Below are 19,401 nucleotides of genomic sequence, written 5' to 3'. Positions count from 1 at the left end.
AAAACAGCAGAATAAACACGCAAGAGACTAAACAATCTTCCAATAATGCCAAATTCCACCATCCATTCCAGAAACATGCCAAGAATAAAGAAAATCTGGAGAGCAAAAAGTGAAGTCATCAGAATTCAAATGACGATGAAAGAGGGCTAAGTGACATGTCACTCAAACTGCTAATTTACAACAAAATAATAAAATAAAAGTCAAATTTATGATTAATATGGTTATCAATTTATAAAATGATTTCTGCTAACATGTTAAATGTCTATACAATATGACCAAGTAGCAGTTAGCCCATAAAGTCAAAGGTATTAGGGTGTCTACTCATGTGTTTCACATCAAGTGGTCAGAGGAGAAAGTAACCTCGAATGATACTTCGGTATCAGTTTATGGTTTTACAAATGACCTCGGCAAAGAACACAGGGGCACTTACTTAACATGACAGAAAGAGCTATCATAAACCAAAGGGCCAAAACATGCTTGAAACAGTTTCATTAAATTTAATAACAAGGCTAGACTGTCCCATCACTTCTGTGTGGAAATTCTAGCTAATCTGATGAGGCAAGAGATGGAAATGTGTAATTAAAAATTTCAGATGAAAGTGAATTAAATTGAAAGGAAATATTGAGAGATGTTGAGAAAGAGGTATGCACAAGGATAACTGTTTTAACTGCAAAGTTCTGCAGGGACAACTGGTAATATTTAAAAATGCAATTGTGATAAAATAAACTTGAAAGGTAATTTTAGGAGAATTTTATTGTATGGTGTAATTTTCAACATGCAGCTTTAAAAATAAAACTACAAAAAACGTTCTTTTACTACATTTTTATACATAACTATATATGTACTCACACATACAAAAAATGAGTAAAAAACAAAAACTATATTAGTTATATTTTTCTGTTTCACCTAAAACTATTAATTGGTCTATTTACATAATAAGGAAAAGAAGCAAAAATTATTTTTAGAGAAACACTTGCAAACGGAAGTTGGTAAAAACTCTGAATTGTTACCCTTGAATTAAAGGTATGTGCGCTGTTTCAAAATAAAAATTGATGGATATTTTAACCACACTTTGCTGTCAATAAAGATTCGATCCACTTAGTTAGATTAAACAAAGTGGAAGGTTTACTGGAAGTATGTAGGAATCTTCCTCCAAACCCAAGAGCAGGAAGAAGAACTGGGCTTCAAGAGGGCTTGGAACCAAGAATGACCAAGCTGCAGGAACTGAGGTAGCTACTCCCTCTAACCTTCCACTGGTTTCCTTCTGGGGCCATGCTATATCTTGTTTCAGCTTCCGTCTGCACATCTTCTTCATTCACTCCTCCTTACAGTGACGGGATTCCTCTGGTTCACTGTGTATAGTCTTACCTCTATTCCCTAATTACTGGGGAAAAAATTCCATTTCACTCTCTCAGGGCTCTTTGTGCCAGGGTCCAAATTTCCAGAAGACAGAATATAAATGATCCATCTCAACCACTGGTTTGCCACCCTCAATCCATCCAGAATGGGACAACCTCCATAGGTGAGCAAAGGATTAAGGAGGAGGATGGATGTGATCCTCTTGGGGAAAATGGTTGTTGATTGACACGGACTACAGAAGAAAGGAGCTACAAGGGAAAGGAAGGATTTAATGCTATGCCTACAACTATCCAGCAGAAAAACTGCTTTGAGGGAGGGAGGGAATACGGGGATATGTGTATAAAAACAGATGACTGAACTTGGTGTACCCCCAAAAAAATAATAAATAAATAAATAAAATTTTTAAAAAAATTAAAAAAAAAGAAAGAAAGAAAGAAAGAAAAACTGCTCTGGAAACTTATCAGGTCAAACTGTCCTTCCAAAACAGCACCAAATGACAGGACACATGGTGTAGAGGTTGGAAGAATTCAAGTGTAAAAATATAACTGAGAAAATAGAAACACACTGTTGATGATTCAGAGCTGTCAGGAAAGACACTATGTCTTCTTACCAGGTATTTCAAATAGTAACTATGAAGGAAAAGTTTAGCAGGAGCTTAGAATATACTAAAGACACAGAGACTCTACTATATTGTAAATATTTGGGATTCAGGAACACCACAACTTTTCAAAAAGCCAGATGTATTTCATATCAAATGTACTGACACATGGGAGAGTCAAAAGGGGTGGAGGTTGCGTGGAGACTTTCAGTCCATGAACTTATTGTGTAGTTTGTTATAATTATCCTAAATTTATCAAAAAACACATTTAATTGTGACATTTATTAGCATTCCAAATAAATGACATTTGGAAGTTTATTTTTTCTTTATTTTGTTTTGTATTTCACTTTGTATGAATGACAACATTAATTACCATTATAGGGCAAAAGACTCTATTTCATATCTTTAAAAAAAATTGAAAGTAGACCTCAAACGACTTAGGGTTGAGTTTGAGTAGATTAGAAGACTTATCATATGCATATACTTAAATTATCGACCAAGGACTATAGTAATATTTACACTCACCATTCAAAGGTTGATTTTAAAGGTTGACTTTTAAAATTACTATAATATAGTCTCCAGTGAATTAAACAATTCTTATAACTTAAATACATGCTTACACTTAGGACAGTGACAGTGTTCCTTAAATATACATTGGATATAGAAATGAATCTAGTTCATTATCTAAGGTACTTGAAGAAATATTTTCCTAAGCATTGATGATCGTGGAGCTGATTGCTACAGTGAGGCTTTCTTATCTGAGGAAACTACTAAAATAGTCATAAGGGAGATTTATTTTTCTTTTGTGAAATGGGATAGCATATAAAAAAACAGGAATGTTATGATGCAGGGAACACTGAGTATCCCAGATCAGGATAAATTGAATTTAGTTGGAGGACAAAGTTTTATACTGAGGTTTGGCATATAAATTTATAAACTTAAGTTTACACTGTATGACATTTTGAGACAGGGACTAGAAGTACCTAGGACTAAAAAACAGTAATTTTGCTTGAGTCACATTTTCATTTCCACAAAAGATGTGAGGCCAAGTGCTGACCTTAGATTAGAGGAACTCAGAAAGAACTCAGAAAACTAGATAAATAAGGAGGACAGAGGCAGATGTGTTGCAAACAGGAAATATGATCTCCCACTGCCTCAGTGGCTTGATCTCTGCAAGGATTGGTGGACACATCTGTTTAGGTACACGAGGTGGGAAAACGCTGGCCAATGTAGCTATATTGTATAAAAATGGCATATACAACAAGGTCCTACTTACAGCATAGGGAGCTATATTTGATGTCCTGTAATAAACCATAATGGAAAAGAATATGGAAAGAATGTATATATGTATAACTGAATCACTTTGCTGTACAGCAGAATTTAACACATTGTAAATCAACTATACTCCAATAAAATAAATTTTTTTTAAATGGCACCTGAGAGGCAATTCCCTGGACTGGGTAGGGGTGAGGAAGATGGGGGATAAAGACTATACTTGGGACTATCAGGTGTTTTAGAGAATGTCCACTCAAATGACATTTCCCAAATGTTCACTCCTTAGTCCAGTGTCTGCTTTACTTAGGCTTCCGCATGGGCATCCACATGCCCAAATCCCCCTCACGGCTGCTCTCTCTGCCTCAAGTTTTTGCAATGAACTTCACTGCTGAATATGCATCACTGGGTCCTGCACCTACTAGATCCTCTGACAACAGAGCATAGAGGCAGTATTACATGGTGGTTAAAAGTTTCGACTTTAGCCCAGACTACCTGGATTTGAAATCCAGTACCCTAACTTATCAGCAGTGCAACTTTGGTCAAGTTACTTGCATTCTCCGTGTCTTGGTTTCCTCATCTGTACTTGGGGAATAAAAATAACAACCTAACAGAGGAGATTTTTCTGTTGCAAGGATTTAATGAATTCATATAGGGGAAGTGCTTAGTGTGGGACCTGACAAGCAACAATTACTCACTACCATTATTAGCAAAAGAAACTTTTAACATGTTGCTAGAATATATCCATCAAGTAGGTAAATCAGTGACAATGAAACCAACACCTCATTCGGAGCTGTGAATGAAAATAAGTCATATTTGTGGAGGCTGACAAGATAGGTCGGGGGATTAGGGAAAATTATGACTCGATAACCAAAACCCATAGAACTCCACCTGCCAAGAAGGGGGTGATGATGCCCTGGGTAGAGGAACATCAAAAGAACCACTTGAACCTGTGCTGTTATGAGGATGATATTATAGAAGTGGTTAAAGGGCAGCGCTGACAGTGATATGGAGAGAGGACATGAATTCAAAACCTCAGATGCCTGCACATTCTCTTCTGAACTCACTGGATGTTCTCTTGAGAGGTGCTGTGAGGTTTGCCTCCTGGACCAGATTTAGGGGAAAAGAGATCAGGATTCATGCTTAACATCCTTCTCAACACTTTTTTCTCCCCTGGGAAAGTAGTCTGAAGGGTGAATTTACTAAAATTATTATAATCTATCATTTAAGAAGCCAAGCATCCACTGCATATTCCTTTAATGAGACGTCGTAACCATCCTTGTTTTAGTTAGAAGAGAAATCAGAGAAGCACAGTGCTATCTTTGATACACTAAAGTTAAAAATACTGAATATACTAAAGATATGTCTTTTCAAGAACTAAGGTTATAATGAATATCATTTGCTAGGTCCTATAAGAGATATAAAGTCAGATAAGATGTGATCTCTGTCCTTAACAATCAGAGGGTAGACAGACATCTCCGAGACAAGTGCTACAAAAGAGTATGTACCACGTTTCCCTGTAATTTCCCAATTTAATTAGATAACTCCCTCCAGTATTTCCTCACATTTGGGAAAATATCAAATAGCTGAATATAGGTTACTCAGCAAAATTTCTGAAAAGAACTCTACTGCTGGGACTTCAGCTACCTCTGTTTCCTAGGTTCTGATATTGGCTCTCATACCTTGAAACTACAGGAGAAAGAGGAAATTTCAAAAGAGAAAAAAGTGAAAGGTGACAGAGAAAAAGTCATCAGGGCTTCCTGTGTTTGTGGACTAACAATCGCTGGCCCATGTGTGTGTTCTCTTCTCAGATCCCACTTCCGGCAGTACACCCCGTAACTTCTCCCTACGCCGGCTGCCTGCTTAGCGGGCAATAAAGTGACTCAAGTCCAGTTATTTTCCATGTTCTCCTTCACCCATGGAAAAGTCACGCATCCTTGCTTTGCCAAATGTAGGCAGGGCAGGCTGTTCCTCTGAGGCCCCCTCTCTGCCCACAACAGCAGACCCTGTCAATACTGCCCCCTCCCATATCCAAGCATCTGTATCTCTTTGTCTGAGGGCTGCCTTTGGAGACCACTCTATTCACTTGCTGGGGGGGTGAGAGTGACAGAGAATTAATGACCTCCAGAGAGCAGCCCTCAACAGTGACTGATGAGAGTAGGTCTGTAAATGCCCCAGATCCCTCTCTGCTGTGCTCATTCAAAGGCCTGAATTCCACCTTGGCTCCTAGTGGGACTAAGCACAAATTACCTTTCCCGTAATTGTTGGTTCCCTTCTGGTCTCACATCCCCACTAGCAATCTGCCAAATGAGCTACTTGCACTGGAATCCTCATCTCAATTCCGCTTCATGCAGAAGCAAAACTGAGACACTGGGCGTGTCTCCGGCTTGCTTTGTCTCCATTCAATGGGCACAGGAGCAAATCAAGGCTTCCGCCCAAGTAAATTTCCAACCAGTATAGAGAATGCTGGTCTCCCCTTCACTGAGCTGCTGGAAGGGGAAAATACTCCATGAGGGCCAGGAGAGATCAGCCTTTCAGTAGGAACTGTGCTCTTCCCAAAGGCAAAGATCCCAAAGCCTGCTCTGTTTCTGGGTCTCAGTTTTTCCCCTGCTTCTCAGCTCTCTGATGGTATAAACTAGAGCACGGTGCTAGGCAGGCAGTGAGGGGGATGGCTGGTTGTGTAGGGCCTGCTCTGCACAGCACCCATGAACTCTGAGGGAATGCATCACTTGCAGTTGTCGGCGGCTCTCTTTAAAACGTGGAATATTCAGTGTTTGTTATTTTAAGCCATGGGCCCTGACTGCCAAACCTGAGACCAGAGAGAAAGTCCTACATCACATCCTGTTGCTGAAGGGTGCTTAAATGCAGATTTTTACTATTGATTAGACACAAATAGCCTAAACTTTGGTGTGTTTATTGCTAGAAACTTCCAACAATAACTGTCTGAAATCACCACTTTGGGAGCAGCATTTAAAAGCCAAGACACATATTTTCAAGGAAATTGTGACTAAAAAGAGAGAAACCTTGGCTAGAAATGGTACTGTGAAAAACACAAATAAGCAAATAAAAATTGCTTAATTTCTTTCAAAGTCAGTTGCAGATTCATCTGGAAAGGTAAAGCCTACAAAACAGGATTAAAACGACGAGGCCTTATTTGCAGGACGACTCGATTGGTGTAGGTCAAAATGAGTGAGCCACGTTGAAAGAGGAACCATTATCAAAACACACTATCAAACAACACAGCTGAATGTGCCTGAACCCTCTCCACCAACAGCAGAGGCAAATAGGCTGCCTGTTACTGCACAGAACAAAAATCATTAAAAAAAACAAACAAAAAACAGAAAACCTTGAGAGCTAGAGAAGAATGGATTGTGGAAAATGCCTCCTTTGAAGCAATTATTTCATCTACATGTGATGATATTAATGGGTTAGACAATATCTTTCTGCCCTGAGAATGTTCTTTGATGAGAGAGAGTAAGAGGGATTGACAGGGCAGTGGGTCAGCATCCCTCTCCGTGAGTGACAAGTCAAAGGAGGGCCATGTTCCCCCGACCTCTCAGCAAGTGATGGAGTCAGTTGTTTCCACCACCTGCAGCCTCAACACTCCACTCTGGGTCACATTGTGGCCAGCCATCCAGGCTCCTCTCCTGAGTGAGCACCCACAGCGAGCTTGCCAAGTGGTGAAACAACCAGTCATCTGTGTGTAGAGTTTTATGTGAGTTTGGATCCTCAAGACGCAATGTGACACTAGGAAGAAGCAAAGGGACAGCTGGAGGATGTAACAGGATCTGTAGGGTCAGTGCTTTCAACCCAGGACCATTCTGCAGTCCTGATGGACTTTTTACAACAGCATGTGGCATTCAACAACAACAACAAAGATTGGAATTGTTTCACTTCGATTTCCTGATAATCAGCGAATGCATTATTTTTCTTAAAGTAGACTGTATTGTGGACTAGAATACAAAGTTCCCATGACAACTTAGATAAAAGCTGAGATTCAAAAGGATTTTTATACTTGAGACCAGCCACTTCAGGCTATGCCTCCAGATGCCCCAAAGGCATGTCTTCAATCATCTGTGCCCAGGTGAGCAATGCTATTTCACTTCCTAGTAGTTTTTAATACTAGTTTTTCAAAGGCAGAAGAAATGGATTGATTTAAACCGGTAGATGACTACTGTTAACAGTTTGAAATTTTTCTTCCCAGTCGTTTTGCTGAGTGCATATATTTTATGAAACTGGACTTTTACATATACAGTTTTATACAGCAATGGTAAACACAGAGAGAGCTTTGGCTCATTTAATATGATATTTGGCCAATTCACAATGTCATTAAATAGTCTTTAAAGATACAATTTTATGGAATATATTTCACTGTGGATACATTTTTACGTTGTTAAACTTGGAACTTGGTTGTTGCTGCCTCTAGTTTCTGGGTGGAACGTCAGCCACCAGAGTTACCCTCTTGTCCCCTGACACCCCCATTCTCACCCTTCCCCTGAGAAGGGGGGCTTCTTCAGCCCCTCTCTCTCCCCTTTTCTTTGGCCTTTGGCTGCCCGTCTGTGTTTTACAGAGGCTCCATGTGCCCAGCACTGCCTGTTCGTGGGGATGCAAGTCAATCTAATTTAGAGACTGAGGATTAGGGAGCTGTGCACCTAAGCCACATTCTGCATTAACCAGGAGCTGAGGGCATGCTTGATTCTCACCTGCCTTCTCTACTGTATTAAAATTCAACTGATTTAGAACTCAGGAGAGATGAAGAAAGGTGTCATTTATTAAGCCCTCCCAAACCACAGCCAAAAATTGTGTCTAAATTCCTATCCCAAGGAATGCTGTGATGAACATCCTTTTACAGGAATCTTTGTGTGTTTCTTGAATTATTTCTTATGAGAAGCTCCTTGATGGGTAATAACTTAGTTTTGCAATTTATGCTTTTAAGACTCTGCAAACATACTGCCAATTTACCATACTGCTCTGGAAACATGCTACCAATTTTTAAATACACAGATGTATTGTGAATGCTCTACATTAAGAGAAAGGAGGCTATTAAGAGGAAGATCTTGAAGATGGAAGAAATAAGGAGAAATATTCTGTAGAAAGTCTTCCTGAGCTGAGGGAAGAGACCCTTACTCTAATGAAGGTAAGGAAGTATGATTAAATACAGATGCACATAAGTTTAGAGGTGGGACCAGTGGAAATTTGCGAGAGTTTATATCTGAGAAAATTGGAAGTGTATGTATTTTAACCGTATACATATATATACATTTCAAATATCATCTCTGAAATTTTATAAAACTATATTTTACATTAGCAACCGGTATATCCTTTAACCAGGTACAGCAGGATGGGCACTGAACAGTGAAAACTATCAGCAGCATTTCAGAGGGAATTAAGAAAATAGTGCACCGAACTCCCATACCTCAAAATACATTTTACACACTCTTACAACTGGAAAAATATCCAACTTGGATTTTACATAGTAAATGACTAAGTAAATTTACTAAGTAAACTAATTTTACTCCGTAAATGACTCAATCTTGTAATAAGCCCTGCTAAGAACATTCTTTTAAATGTTTTTCTCTATTAATCTTGTAGGAAGTTTTTTTTTCTTAATTTTGAATGACATCTTTTCGCACAAAGCAAGGTAGCTGTCACTGTTTCAAACAAATGGAGTAATCAGACTCTCTCAAGTTTATAGCTTTCATGTTCACCGCAGCTATGAAAGAATGCTCTGAATTTGAAAAATTGTTATTCCTTGACTCTTTATACAAATAAAACGGCAACTGCTTGAATGACCTCAGGACAAAGGCAGACAGCAAAGAAGATAAATATTTTAAAAAATCTTTTAATCAAGATCAGTAAGAAAATGCACCTACTAATGCATTGCAGATTTCATTTTCTTCCCACTATCATTCATTTCCAGTGAAGTGTTGTAACAACATTCATGGGCTACCACAACATCTCATAGAATGCTTCCTACCCACAGCTGGCCTCCAAAGCAAAGCAGGTTACTGTATGTAAGCAGATTCTATGCCAGAAATACATTCTTCATATGGCTGGGGGAGATTTAGAGAATAGTGTTTAAAATCTATGGGAAAGGCAGACATAATACAGGACAGGAAATTCCTTTGAATGTACAAGTCTCTTAACCTGACAGTTTCCTCTGAGAAGCCAAAGAAGAATCACGTTTTCCTGAGAAAGGTTCGTTTGGGTTTACTAAATTGATGATAAAATATTGATTATATTTTGTGGGATGTATTTTTTTCCCCATCACTTTCAGTATAATCTTTTATTTGGGAGTGAATGTCATATTATTTAGATGCTTCTGGGAAACTAACATAGGAAGTTTCTGTTGCCAAGATTTAAATGGATTGCTCAGGAACTTTGATAGTTTTTTCTAAAAAAAGCCATGATCTAGCACAAGAATAAAGGTGTTTTTTAGTCAGGCAAGGCCTGACTCTCCCATCTTGAGCTGGGCCAGGCCAGTGCCATATGAGGAAGAAATGAAATGGGATTTCCAGATATTTCTCTGGTTAGACACACAATCTTCCTGACACACTGGTTTGGTAAAGACCACTGATCACTTCCTCAGTATCCACACTCTCCTTCCTCTTCAGTAATAAAACTCCGTAAAGCTAAGGATGGGCATGAGACCAAGTTCCCCCCAATGAGATATACATGGAAGTATTGTGTGAATTGCTACAAAGTCTTCTTAAAGAGCAATGTGACTGTCTTTGCCCTTTCTTCCCTCCTGGGGTCTGGAATGAGCTGCTGATGGTAGGAGCTCCAATAGCCATCTTGGATCATGAGGTGACCTGAAGATGATAGAGCAGAAGTCTGAAAGAGAGGACTCCGGGTCCTTGAAGACATCAGAGAGCTGCCATATTAGCTCTGACTTTTCTACTCAAGACTTAACTCGAGAGAGAAACAACTGTTTATCATGTTTAAGCCAGTAGTACTTTAGATTCTTCTACTACATCCAGCTAAACTTAATCTTAGCTAATTTACTGGGTTAAAAAGGAAGCTCAGAAGACAAACTAGAAGGGATTATACCATCTCACGCTTTGCCAATGACTGGTCCATATTAGAGTGTGGAAGACATCAAATATCACAAAACGAAATTCTAAGTGCCCAGTGGGGACGCTGATGAGTTGAGAGGAATCACACCCAGAATTGTTACATACTCCAATCTGTCAAGAGTAAGTGCCAAAGGTAAGTTTAAAAAAAAAAAATGCTATCTCCCGATTTTAGAATGACTGCCCAAATTAAAACATATGGTAAACATACATATATATATCTTAGAATACATGAGTACATACTCACACACATATATACATGCAGCTATACATGCACACATAGGCCATATATATATCACACACACTGACGGCCAACTGAAAGCACCCATGAAATGAATATGGCCTCAAAGCCATGGTTTTTGTCTTCTGGGTTAGATTGGCATTATATCTTACGTAAAACTTTAGAAGCTCTGGAGATGGAATTCCCTACTTCTCTCTGGCTTTTGATACAACTCAACAAATGTAGGTAATATAGTAAGATGTGGGGTGGGGGGAGACCAGATGACAAATCAGACCCTGGATTGACTCTACCTTTGGCATTTACTTAGCCTTGTGAGTAGCATTTAAGTTACCTAACCTCTCCTAGTATCCATGCCTTTTTCTGTAAAACTGATTCTGTAAAATCATAACATGAAAGCGCTCTGTAAATTATAGATCACTTTACAAATTAAAGGTATATCTGTTCAAGAATGAATACATTTAATAATTTTACTTCATGGCCACTGTTAAGAGAAATCCTCTCTAGAACATGTGTACCACGAGGACACAGAGGGAGGCTTTCGTATCCTTTGACCACAGAAGTGAAGTAGAACAGAGCAGTCTGCCCTTCCTCTGTGTCTAAGCATTCAGTCTTTGACCAAGTACCCTTATGATGTATTTCAACCAAACATCATATAATACTGGCAGCCAATAGTGATAAGTGTCTTCAACAGAAGCATAGGTGCACCTTCTTAATGCATATCACAGTGTCCTATATGCTGGGAATAACTAATAAAAAATATGCAGATACTAGATTAAGAAGAAATTGGAACTGAATATTTGAGCATTATTTGCCCCTCCACCCTCACCCCCCACATGAATTTCAGCACCATCTTTTCCTGGGAAATATATAATAGGTCTGGATCAGTTTAAGCACTGAGGCTTCATTCATGCATTCATTTATACTTCTAAAGTACTGATGGGATTTTAAAAGAAGTTCCCATGGAAGACCAAGATAATATGAGAGTTGTTTAAAAGTTTAAGAAGCACAAAAGAGAGAATGTTTCCAGAGGTGCAATTAGGGAAGATCATCTTTCCAGCATCAAAAAACAAAACAAAACAAAAACAAACAACTCCTTCAACAGTGAGCAATTCTTGACATCTAAATAACGCTCTAAATTTGGAACAGCTGAATCCACTGCAGATTGTATGACTCCCCTCTATCCCTTCCAATAGGGAAGGAGAACCCAAACTTTGCTTATCCCTTCAGCATTTGGGCCATCAGAAAGACTGCAGCACAGGCTATAATTGGTTCATTATAGGAAAACAAAACAGCCCTAATTTTATTCATCAGGGTTTTAATCCACTGGCATCTGACACAACTCCAGGTTTTATTAGAATACTTAAAAGCAGGTACTTTTTTCCCATGAAGCTAAGGAGAGAAGATTACTCCCCAGGTAAAGGTGTGAACATGTACCAATGTCGACATATAACAATGATGCCCTTTCCTTGAAGCTAGGAAGAGTTTCTGCCTATCTAGTCTCAGTCTTCTGGCCATCTAGACCTCAGATTTTTGGTGAGGCAGCACATTCCCCACCAGAGGATCACATTTCTGGAACTCTGGAACAATAAAGCAAGGAGAAATTTTTTTCAAAGGAAGATCCATGCTATGTTTGTGTAACAGATATTTAGCAAAAGTGAAATGGGATGAGGGGCTCTGATTTTATTATAATGTGAAACGCTTAGGAGTTGAAGAGTTTTGCATTCATAGAGAGGCCAATCCAAAATATGCACTTTAGGAAAGGCAATTTATAAATACACGGCAGGGAGAAAAACCAAGAAGAAAGGTCGTGGTGAAATAGTCATTCCCTAGAAAGGAAAAGCTGAAGAGCTTTTTGTTTGTTTTGTAAAAGCCTTTCATGTAATTAAGTTCAAGGTGCTAAACCTTTCCCCCATTCTGTTGACTGTGTCTCTGGAAGGATCTGTACCAGCTACAGATTTCACTGCTTTTGCCCAGTACTCTTTGATAAGTGTTGGAGGTAGTGTTCAAAAAGAAAACATCTACACTGTATCCATTCAAACAAAGTGTATCCACACATATACTCCCCCATCAAGTGGTACAATTCTGACACCTTATAAAACATGAAGCAACACTGTTATCCTTTCTGTTTAGTCAATCATATGTGCTGAGAGATAACAGCGGATTTCAGCTTGGTAAAGAAAGTCTCCATCTCGAGATGTTACATAAGGAGAGTAAGATGTCTGAATTGGGAGGGGCAGCCATGTACTTGCAAGTGTGTATCTATGTGTATGTTTATGTGTCTGCATATTTGTCTGCCTGTGTTTGTGGCTGTGGACAGCTATGTGGTCATTCAGCTTCAAATGGAAAAGGTTTGAAAAACTCATTTTTCTGGGGAAAGTAATGAATAACCTCAAAAATGTCCCCATGATTTTCAGTTTCACATAAAGCAGATCACAATCAGTTCCAAGATTACCATTCTACGCATGCATGGGAATCTGATGAACTTTCTCATCTCTGTGAAGAAATGTCTAAACTTCCAAACAGAACCACCCAGCTTATCATTTTCAAACTAATTCTTTGATTAAAAAAAAAAAAAACTAATCCTGTGATAAAACAGTCCTGCTTGATCTCTTTGCCAAAATTCACATTCAAACTTGTACTAATACTATTTCTAAACATTGGTCATCTTCTATCAATTTTCTCCATAAATACTGTATTTTAATCATAATGGGTTGGCCAAAAAGTTCATTCAGATTTTTCTGTAATATTGAACGTAAAACCAAATGAACTTTTTGGGCAACCCAATACCTAAGCATGCTCATCAGAGGCTTGGCAAAGTTACAATAAAGACATGTAGGTTTCCAGGTTAGACAGGAACTGAGTCCAGCTGACCCTCTCCTGCACCTTCTCATAACCCAACCAAAATGAGAAAAGGAAAATAAAGTCCAGGGAAAGTTCAGTTAACACAAACTTTTGTGAAATCTCTGCTTGTTCCATTACAAATGGATCCAGGCTGAAGAAAGGCACTGGGACCCCTGTTGGCAATTCCACTTTCCAAGACAGGATGTAGTATTTGGAAGGAGAGAGCCAAAGATACAGCAGGTCTTGAGGACAGCAGTTCGTACTCATTATTCGTTTAACTGTTTTGGATCAACAGACCTGGCCAAGCTCAGGAGCTGATCTATGGCAAGCTTTTCTCTGATGCAGAGGGGTTCTTCCCTGATGGAGTGGGCAGTGACATGAGGAATAAGGCCAGCCATTGGGACCTCACGAGAACTCAGAGTGGAGGCCAACAGAGTACTGAGGCTACAAAACTGAACCCTGCCTGGCGCAACTACTTCAATAAACAGAGGGCATCTTTAGGGAGTTCTTTCATCTCTTAAAGGCAAAAGCCTTTCAAACTTCATAGGAAAGGGGGAAAAGCACAAATGAAAAGTAGATTCAACAGACTGATAGATGCTATTATCATAAACAAAATTCAAAGGCAAGTAAAACAGAAAAAATACTTGTCTCAGACTTGGTAGCGGGAGGGTTAATACCATTAAGATTTAGAAAGCATTTACAAATCACTAAGGAAAAGAACCACTCTCAAATGAAAAATGGATGATAATCCCAAAATATTTTAATAGGTATTCAAAAGAAGACCTATATATGCCCAATAGTATTTGAAAAAAGTGTTCAGCCTCACTAATAAGGAAATGCAATATAAAAACGGGTTCTACTTTTCACATACAAATTAGGTGGTCACGTTCAAATGATACTAACCTGTGTTGGCTGCATCCTGGTTACAGACGCAGGCACTGCATGCAGTAGCGCAATTTGGTACCTACTTTCCGCAGAGCCATTTGGCATACGTATCAAAGGCCTTAAAAAACGGGCATCATCTTTGAAGGAATAATACCGACCACTTCAGAAATTCATGTTAGGGAAATAGGCACATGAAAAGATGCTCATCATTGTTAATTATTAGAGAAATGCAAATCAAAACTACAATGAGGTATCACCTCACTCCAGTCAGAGTGGCTATCATCAAAAAATGTACAAATAACCAATGCTGGAGAGTGTTTTGGGAAAAGGGAACCCTCCTACACTGTTGGTGGGAATGTAAATTGGTGCAGCCACTCTGGAGAACACAATGGAGGTTCCTCAAAAAACTAAAAATAGAGTTGCCATATGATCCAGCAATCCCACATCCAAGACAAAACTATAATTCAAAAAGATACATGCACACCTATATTCTTAGCAGCACTATTTACAATAGCCAAGACATGAAAACAATCTAAATGTCCATCTACAATGAATGGATAAAGAAGATGTAGATATACAATGGAATATTACTCAGCCAGAAAAAAGAATGAAATAATGCCATCTACAGAAACATAGATGAACCTAGAGATTATCACACTAAGCAAAGTAAGTCAGAAAGAGAAAGACAAATACCATATGATATCATTTACATGTGGAATCTAAAATATAACACAAATGAACATATCTACAAAATAGAAACAGACTCACATACAGAACTGACTGTGGTTGCCAAGGCCGAGGGAGAAGGGTATGGGGGAGGGAAGGATTGGGAATTTGGGATTAACAAATGCAAGCTAGTATATATAGGATGGATAAACAACAAGGTCCTACTGTACAGCACAGGGAACTCTATTCAATATCCTGTGATAAACCATAATGGAAAAATTACGCAAAAGAATATATATGTATAACTGAGTCACTAGCTGTACTGTAGAAATTAACATATTGTAAATTGACTATACTTCAACAAAACTTTTTAAAATTTTAAAAATTAAAAAAGAATAATTGCTTAAAATTTAATTTGAAAAGATGCTATTCCTGATAGCAATATTGAATAGAATACATTTAGATCTAAATTTGAAAAATATACGTAGGACAATTACTAGAAATCTACAACTTTACTGAAGGATATAAAAAGCACTGGTTATAAATAAACATACCATATTTTTGACTTGGAAGGACTATTATTATAAAATGTAAATAATTCTCAATTTAATTCTATATTTTCTATATTGAAATCAAAATCCTGGCTGGTTTCATTTGAAATATGTGAAAGTGAATTAGAAATTCATATTAAGTAATAAACATATAAGAACTGATTTAAAAAGAAAAGATTAAAAAAAGGAGACTTTCTACTACCAGGTATTTAAATATATTATAAGGTTATAATAATTAAATCACTTTTGCAAAACTTAAAAATAGTAGATAGATAATATGATGAACTATCATATCATCCAGGATAATAAAAAATTCATAGAAAGCCAGGAGGAGATAAATACCCAGAAGCTTTTAGTGTATGATAAAAGTGGCATTCAATTAAATTGGAAAAGGATGAATGTCTAGTAAACAAATGATGCTGGGACAACTGGTTAACTATTTATTAAAAAATAAAGTTAGACATCTTTGTTATACCATACACTAAAATAAGCTCCTGGTAGATTAAACTGTTAGATGGGAAAATATTTCTCTGATCTGGGAAATGAGAAAGTCATTCTAAGAATATAAACAAATGTAGGATCTTAAAGAAAAAATTTGATAGATTCGACTATATACAAATTTAAATCATCCATCTAACAACACTGTGATAAACAAAAGTAAAAAGCAATGAACTGGAGAAACATTTGCAGCATGTATAAAAAAAGAGTTACCAGTCTTACTACATAAAGAGCTTTTACAAATCATTAAAACAAATCAACAAACATGTACCGTAATTGCAAAATGGGCAAAAATTATGACCAGGTAATTATCAAAGGAAAAATACAAATGCCCAGTAAATGTATTAGAAAATGTTCATTCCCCAATAAAACTGAAACAATTGAATTTGCTAAAATGATACCTCTATTCACCTATCAAATTGGCAAAGACATTAAAAACATTCGCACATGTTATTGGTGACCACGTGGCAAACTTACTGCTGTTTGGTACTCTGCTGGTGGGAATATAAATCTATACAAGCCTCCAAGGGAGAACTGGAAATATGTATCAAGTAGTTTACAAATGTTCATATCCTCTAATTCAGCAACTTTACAGAAATTCATCCTAAGGAAGTAGTCAAAGGGGTCCATAAATATTTGTGTTTACCATAACTTAATAAAAAACCTAAGTGTCCAACCAACAGATAACAGGTAAAATAGATTATAGTGTGTGCATTCATTAGATTAGTATGCAAGTAAGGTAGGTATATAATAACTATATTAGATATATAATGATATAGATCATTTCATGATATAACAAGTGAAAAATGTAGGCTACAAAACAGCAAGACACCAATTTAGTTTAAAGTATGTGCAGATGTGCTTCCTGGGCAAATGTTCAACAACATGTAAACAGTGGCTTTTTAAGGATGATGGGATTAGAAGGGTTTTTTTCCCTTTTCCTCCTCTGGTTCCATTCATTCCACAAACATTGGCTTGCTATCATGTGTCTGACATTTCTATAGGCTCCAAATCTTCTTCAACTGAATACGTATTACACGGTAATCAGAAAAAGTTAAATTTTGGCAGAGTAGAAGTCCAGCATCCAAAACTGACTTCCTTCCAGGTGCTAAAAATCTTGTAAAGGACTCAGAGCAACCAAATGCATACTGAAAGCATGAAATCACATACCAGAGAACTGGGGAAATTTTCAGGTCACTCCACCTCTTACCTTTAGAGACACCTCATAAAACATACTCACCTGTTTCAGGTTGGCCACGGTTTATCCCTACAAGCATGAATGTGAACAGCATCTCCAGGATCCCTTCCTAAGGGGGTCTTCAAAGACCACTTAATAAGGAGCCTGACATCTCCCTAAGCCTTTAAAATCCGTCATCCCAAGCGACTCCACCCCCCCCCCCCCCCACAATAGAAGGGTAGGCATGATTCTGACTTTGGGGATGGGGACGCTTGACTTGGGGTGCTGTGGCTTGCCCGAGGCTGAGCCCGCCTTCTAGCCGGGCGGGCAGTGGTGGGTGGGCAGGGCCTGTGCGCGGGCCTAGGGCTGAGGCTGGGGCTGGGGCTGGGGACGGGGCCGGGAGGGGCGGGCACCTTACCGCCGCTTGCTGGAAGGCGCCCTTGGTGTAGGTGCCACCGCCGCGGTAGGTGATGGCCGGGATCTCGCGGCTGAGCAGCGCGCACTTGTGCTGGTGCGCGCGGCGGGAGGAGATGTAATCGACGCGCGGCACCACGTTGTTCTTGGACGAGAAGGTCACGATGGCCACGCGCGTGGCCGTGGGCACCACGGGGAAGTCGGACAGCAGCTTACGGACGAACTTGAGCTCGCTGAGGAAGTTGGCTTGGCCCACGCTGGACGACTCGTCCACCAGGAAGACGAGCTCCAGGCGCTCGCTGAGCTCCCGCAGCCGCCGCACGCGTCGCCGGAACGCCTGGCCCAGCCGCTCCACTTTGCTCTCGGCCTCCGCCGCGTCCTCGCCGGCCGCGGGCAGCCGCCCCGGGACTCCGGGCGCGGCCTCGGGGAAGAGGCGGAAGCTGAAATTGCGCGACGGGGACAGTTGCTGAAAGGTAGCCCAGCCCGAAACGAGCGCCAGACCCCAGCAACAAAAGGCCAGGCGCGTCCACATTGCGCTGGAGACGGAGCGGCCGCCCGGAGCGCAGGCGTCGGCCCGGCGCGGAGAGATGCTCGGCTGCCCGGCTCGCCGAGGGGCGTGCGGGGCGCGGGACGGCGGCCGCGAGCCTTAGCGTCCTCTCATCTGACACTGGGGACACAGTCCAGACTCCTCCGGCAGCCCGGGGACAAGGGGGGCGGGGGATGGCGCGCGCTCGCTACCCCTCTCGCTCTCGTCTTTTCTCTTCCCTCTCTCCTCCTCCTCGCTCTCCCTGAAGCCTATAAAATGTTTGAAGGAAAGGGGGCAGTCAAGAAAAAGCTCCCGCTTCCCTCCTTCTCTCCCTCCTCTGTCTCTCCCTCTCCCCTCTCCTCTCTCCTTCCTCTATCTCTGCCTCTATCTCTCTCCTCCCCCTTCTCATTCTCCTCCCGGGTTCAAGCCAAAGACTCTCGGAGATTCCATGACACCAGAGCCCCGCGTCTGTCAGGCTGTCAACATTCCCGCAGCAAGCGCACCAGCGCCGAAGCCCTGATTGATCCCATATGTCTGGCAGGAGCTGCAGAGGAATTCACTGGAGATGGATCCAGATACCGAGAGTGCCACAGTAATTGGAAACACTTTGGAGAGGAAAACACACACGGCCTGACCAGGGGGTTGAAAGCGTCCTTTGAAAATTCCTTGCTCACCTTTCGTGTCTCTTTTTTGCCTCTCAGGTGCCTCAAAGCCCTCACCAAGTGGATGTGTATTGGACTTTCCTGGTGGGGCTTTCTGATCAGCGGTGTGTCTGCGTGTGTCCTGTTGAGGGTCCCCTCAGATCACACCATATAGGGGCTGCATCTACCCCTATACAGCCCACAGGGAAGATTTGTCGTGGTGCTGTATTCATGCATTTATCTATTCATTTAGCCACTCCTTCCTTCCTTAAACAAATATTTTTGAGCACCTGTTGTTTGCCAGGACACCTGGAATATAAGGAGGAACACAAATTGACACAGATCTTGTCCCCAAGGAACTTACAGGCTAACAAGTGAGGTGACTATTAACCAGATATTCCGGAAATAATGTATATAACTACAGCTGACCGTGCTAAGGCTATGAAGGAGATCTTAGGTAGATAGACTCGACTTTAGAAAGACCAGGGAAGCCTTTGCAGAGGACATGAAGTTTGTGCTGAAATCTAATGATGAGTAAGTGTCCCTTTTCCCCAGTTCTCTTTCATGTGCCCATGGTCTGTTTCAACAGGTGAGACCCATAGAGGGCTATTTCCTTGGCTCTGAATGGTACCTGGCACATAGCTACTTTGAAACGCAAG

At 40.1% G+C, this 19,401-nt stretch overlaps 1 protein-coding gene across 1 annotated transcript in view; it reads right to left on the bottom strand.

Moving 5' to 3' along the window:
- The window catches only part of SVEP1 (sushi, von Willebrand factor type A, EGF and pentraxin domain containing 1), a 200,802-nt gene extending 182,253 nt beyond the window's left edge, over positions 1–18,549 (bottom strand). The window contains exon 1 of the mRNA XM_057722390.1: positions 17,580–18,549. Coding sequence (XP_057578373.1) covers positions 17,580–18,107 — 528 coding nt within the window. The 5' untranslated portion in view covers positions 18,108–18,549. The remainder of the gene's footprint in view (positions 1–17,579) is intronic.
- Positions 18,550–19,401: the final 852 nt, after the last annotated feature.

This window comes from Hippopotamus amphibius, chromosome 2 (genome assembly GCF_030028045.1).
Source record: "Hippopotamus amphibius kiboko isolate mHipAmp2 chromosome 2, mHipAmp2.hap2, whole genome shotgun sequence".
NCBI classification, from domain to species: Eukaryota; Metazoa; Chordata; class Mammalia; order Artiodactyla; family Hippopotamidae; genus Hippopotamus; species Hippopotamus amphibius.
Note: the sequence above shows the minus strand (reverse complement) of the source record. Positions and strands in the feature narration are given on the sequence as shown.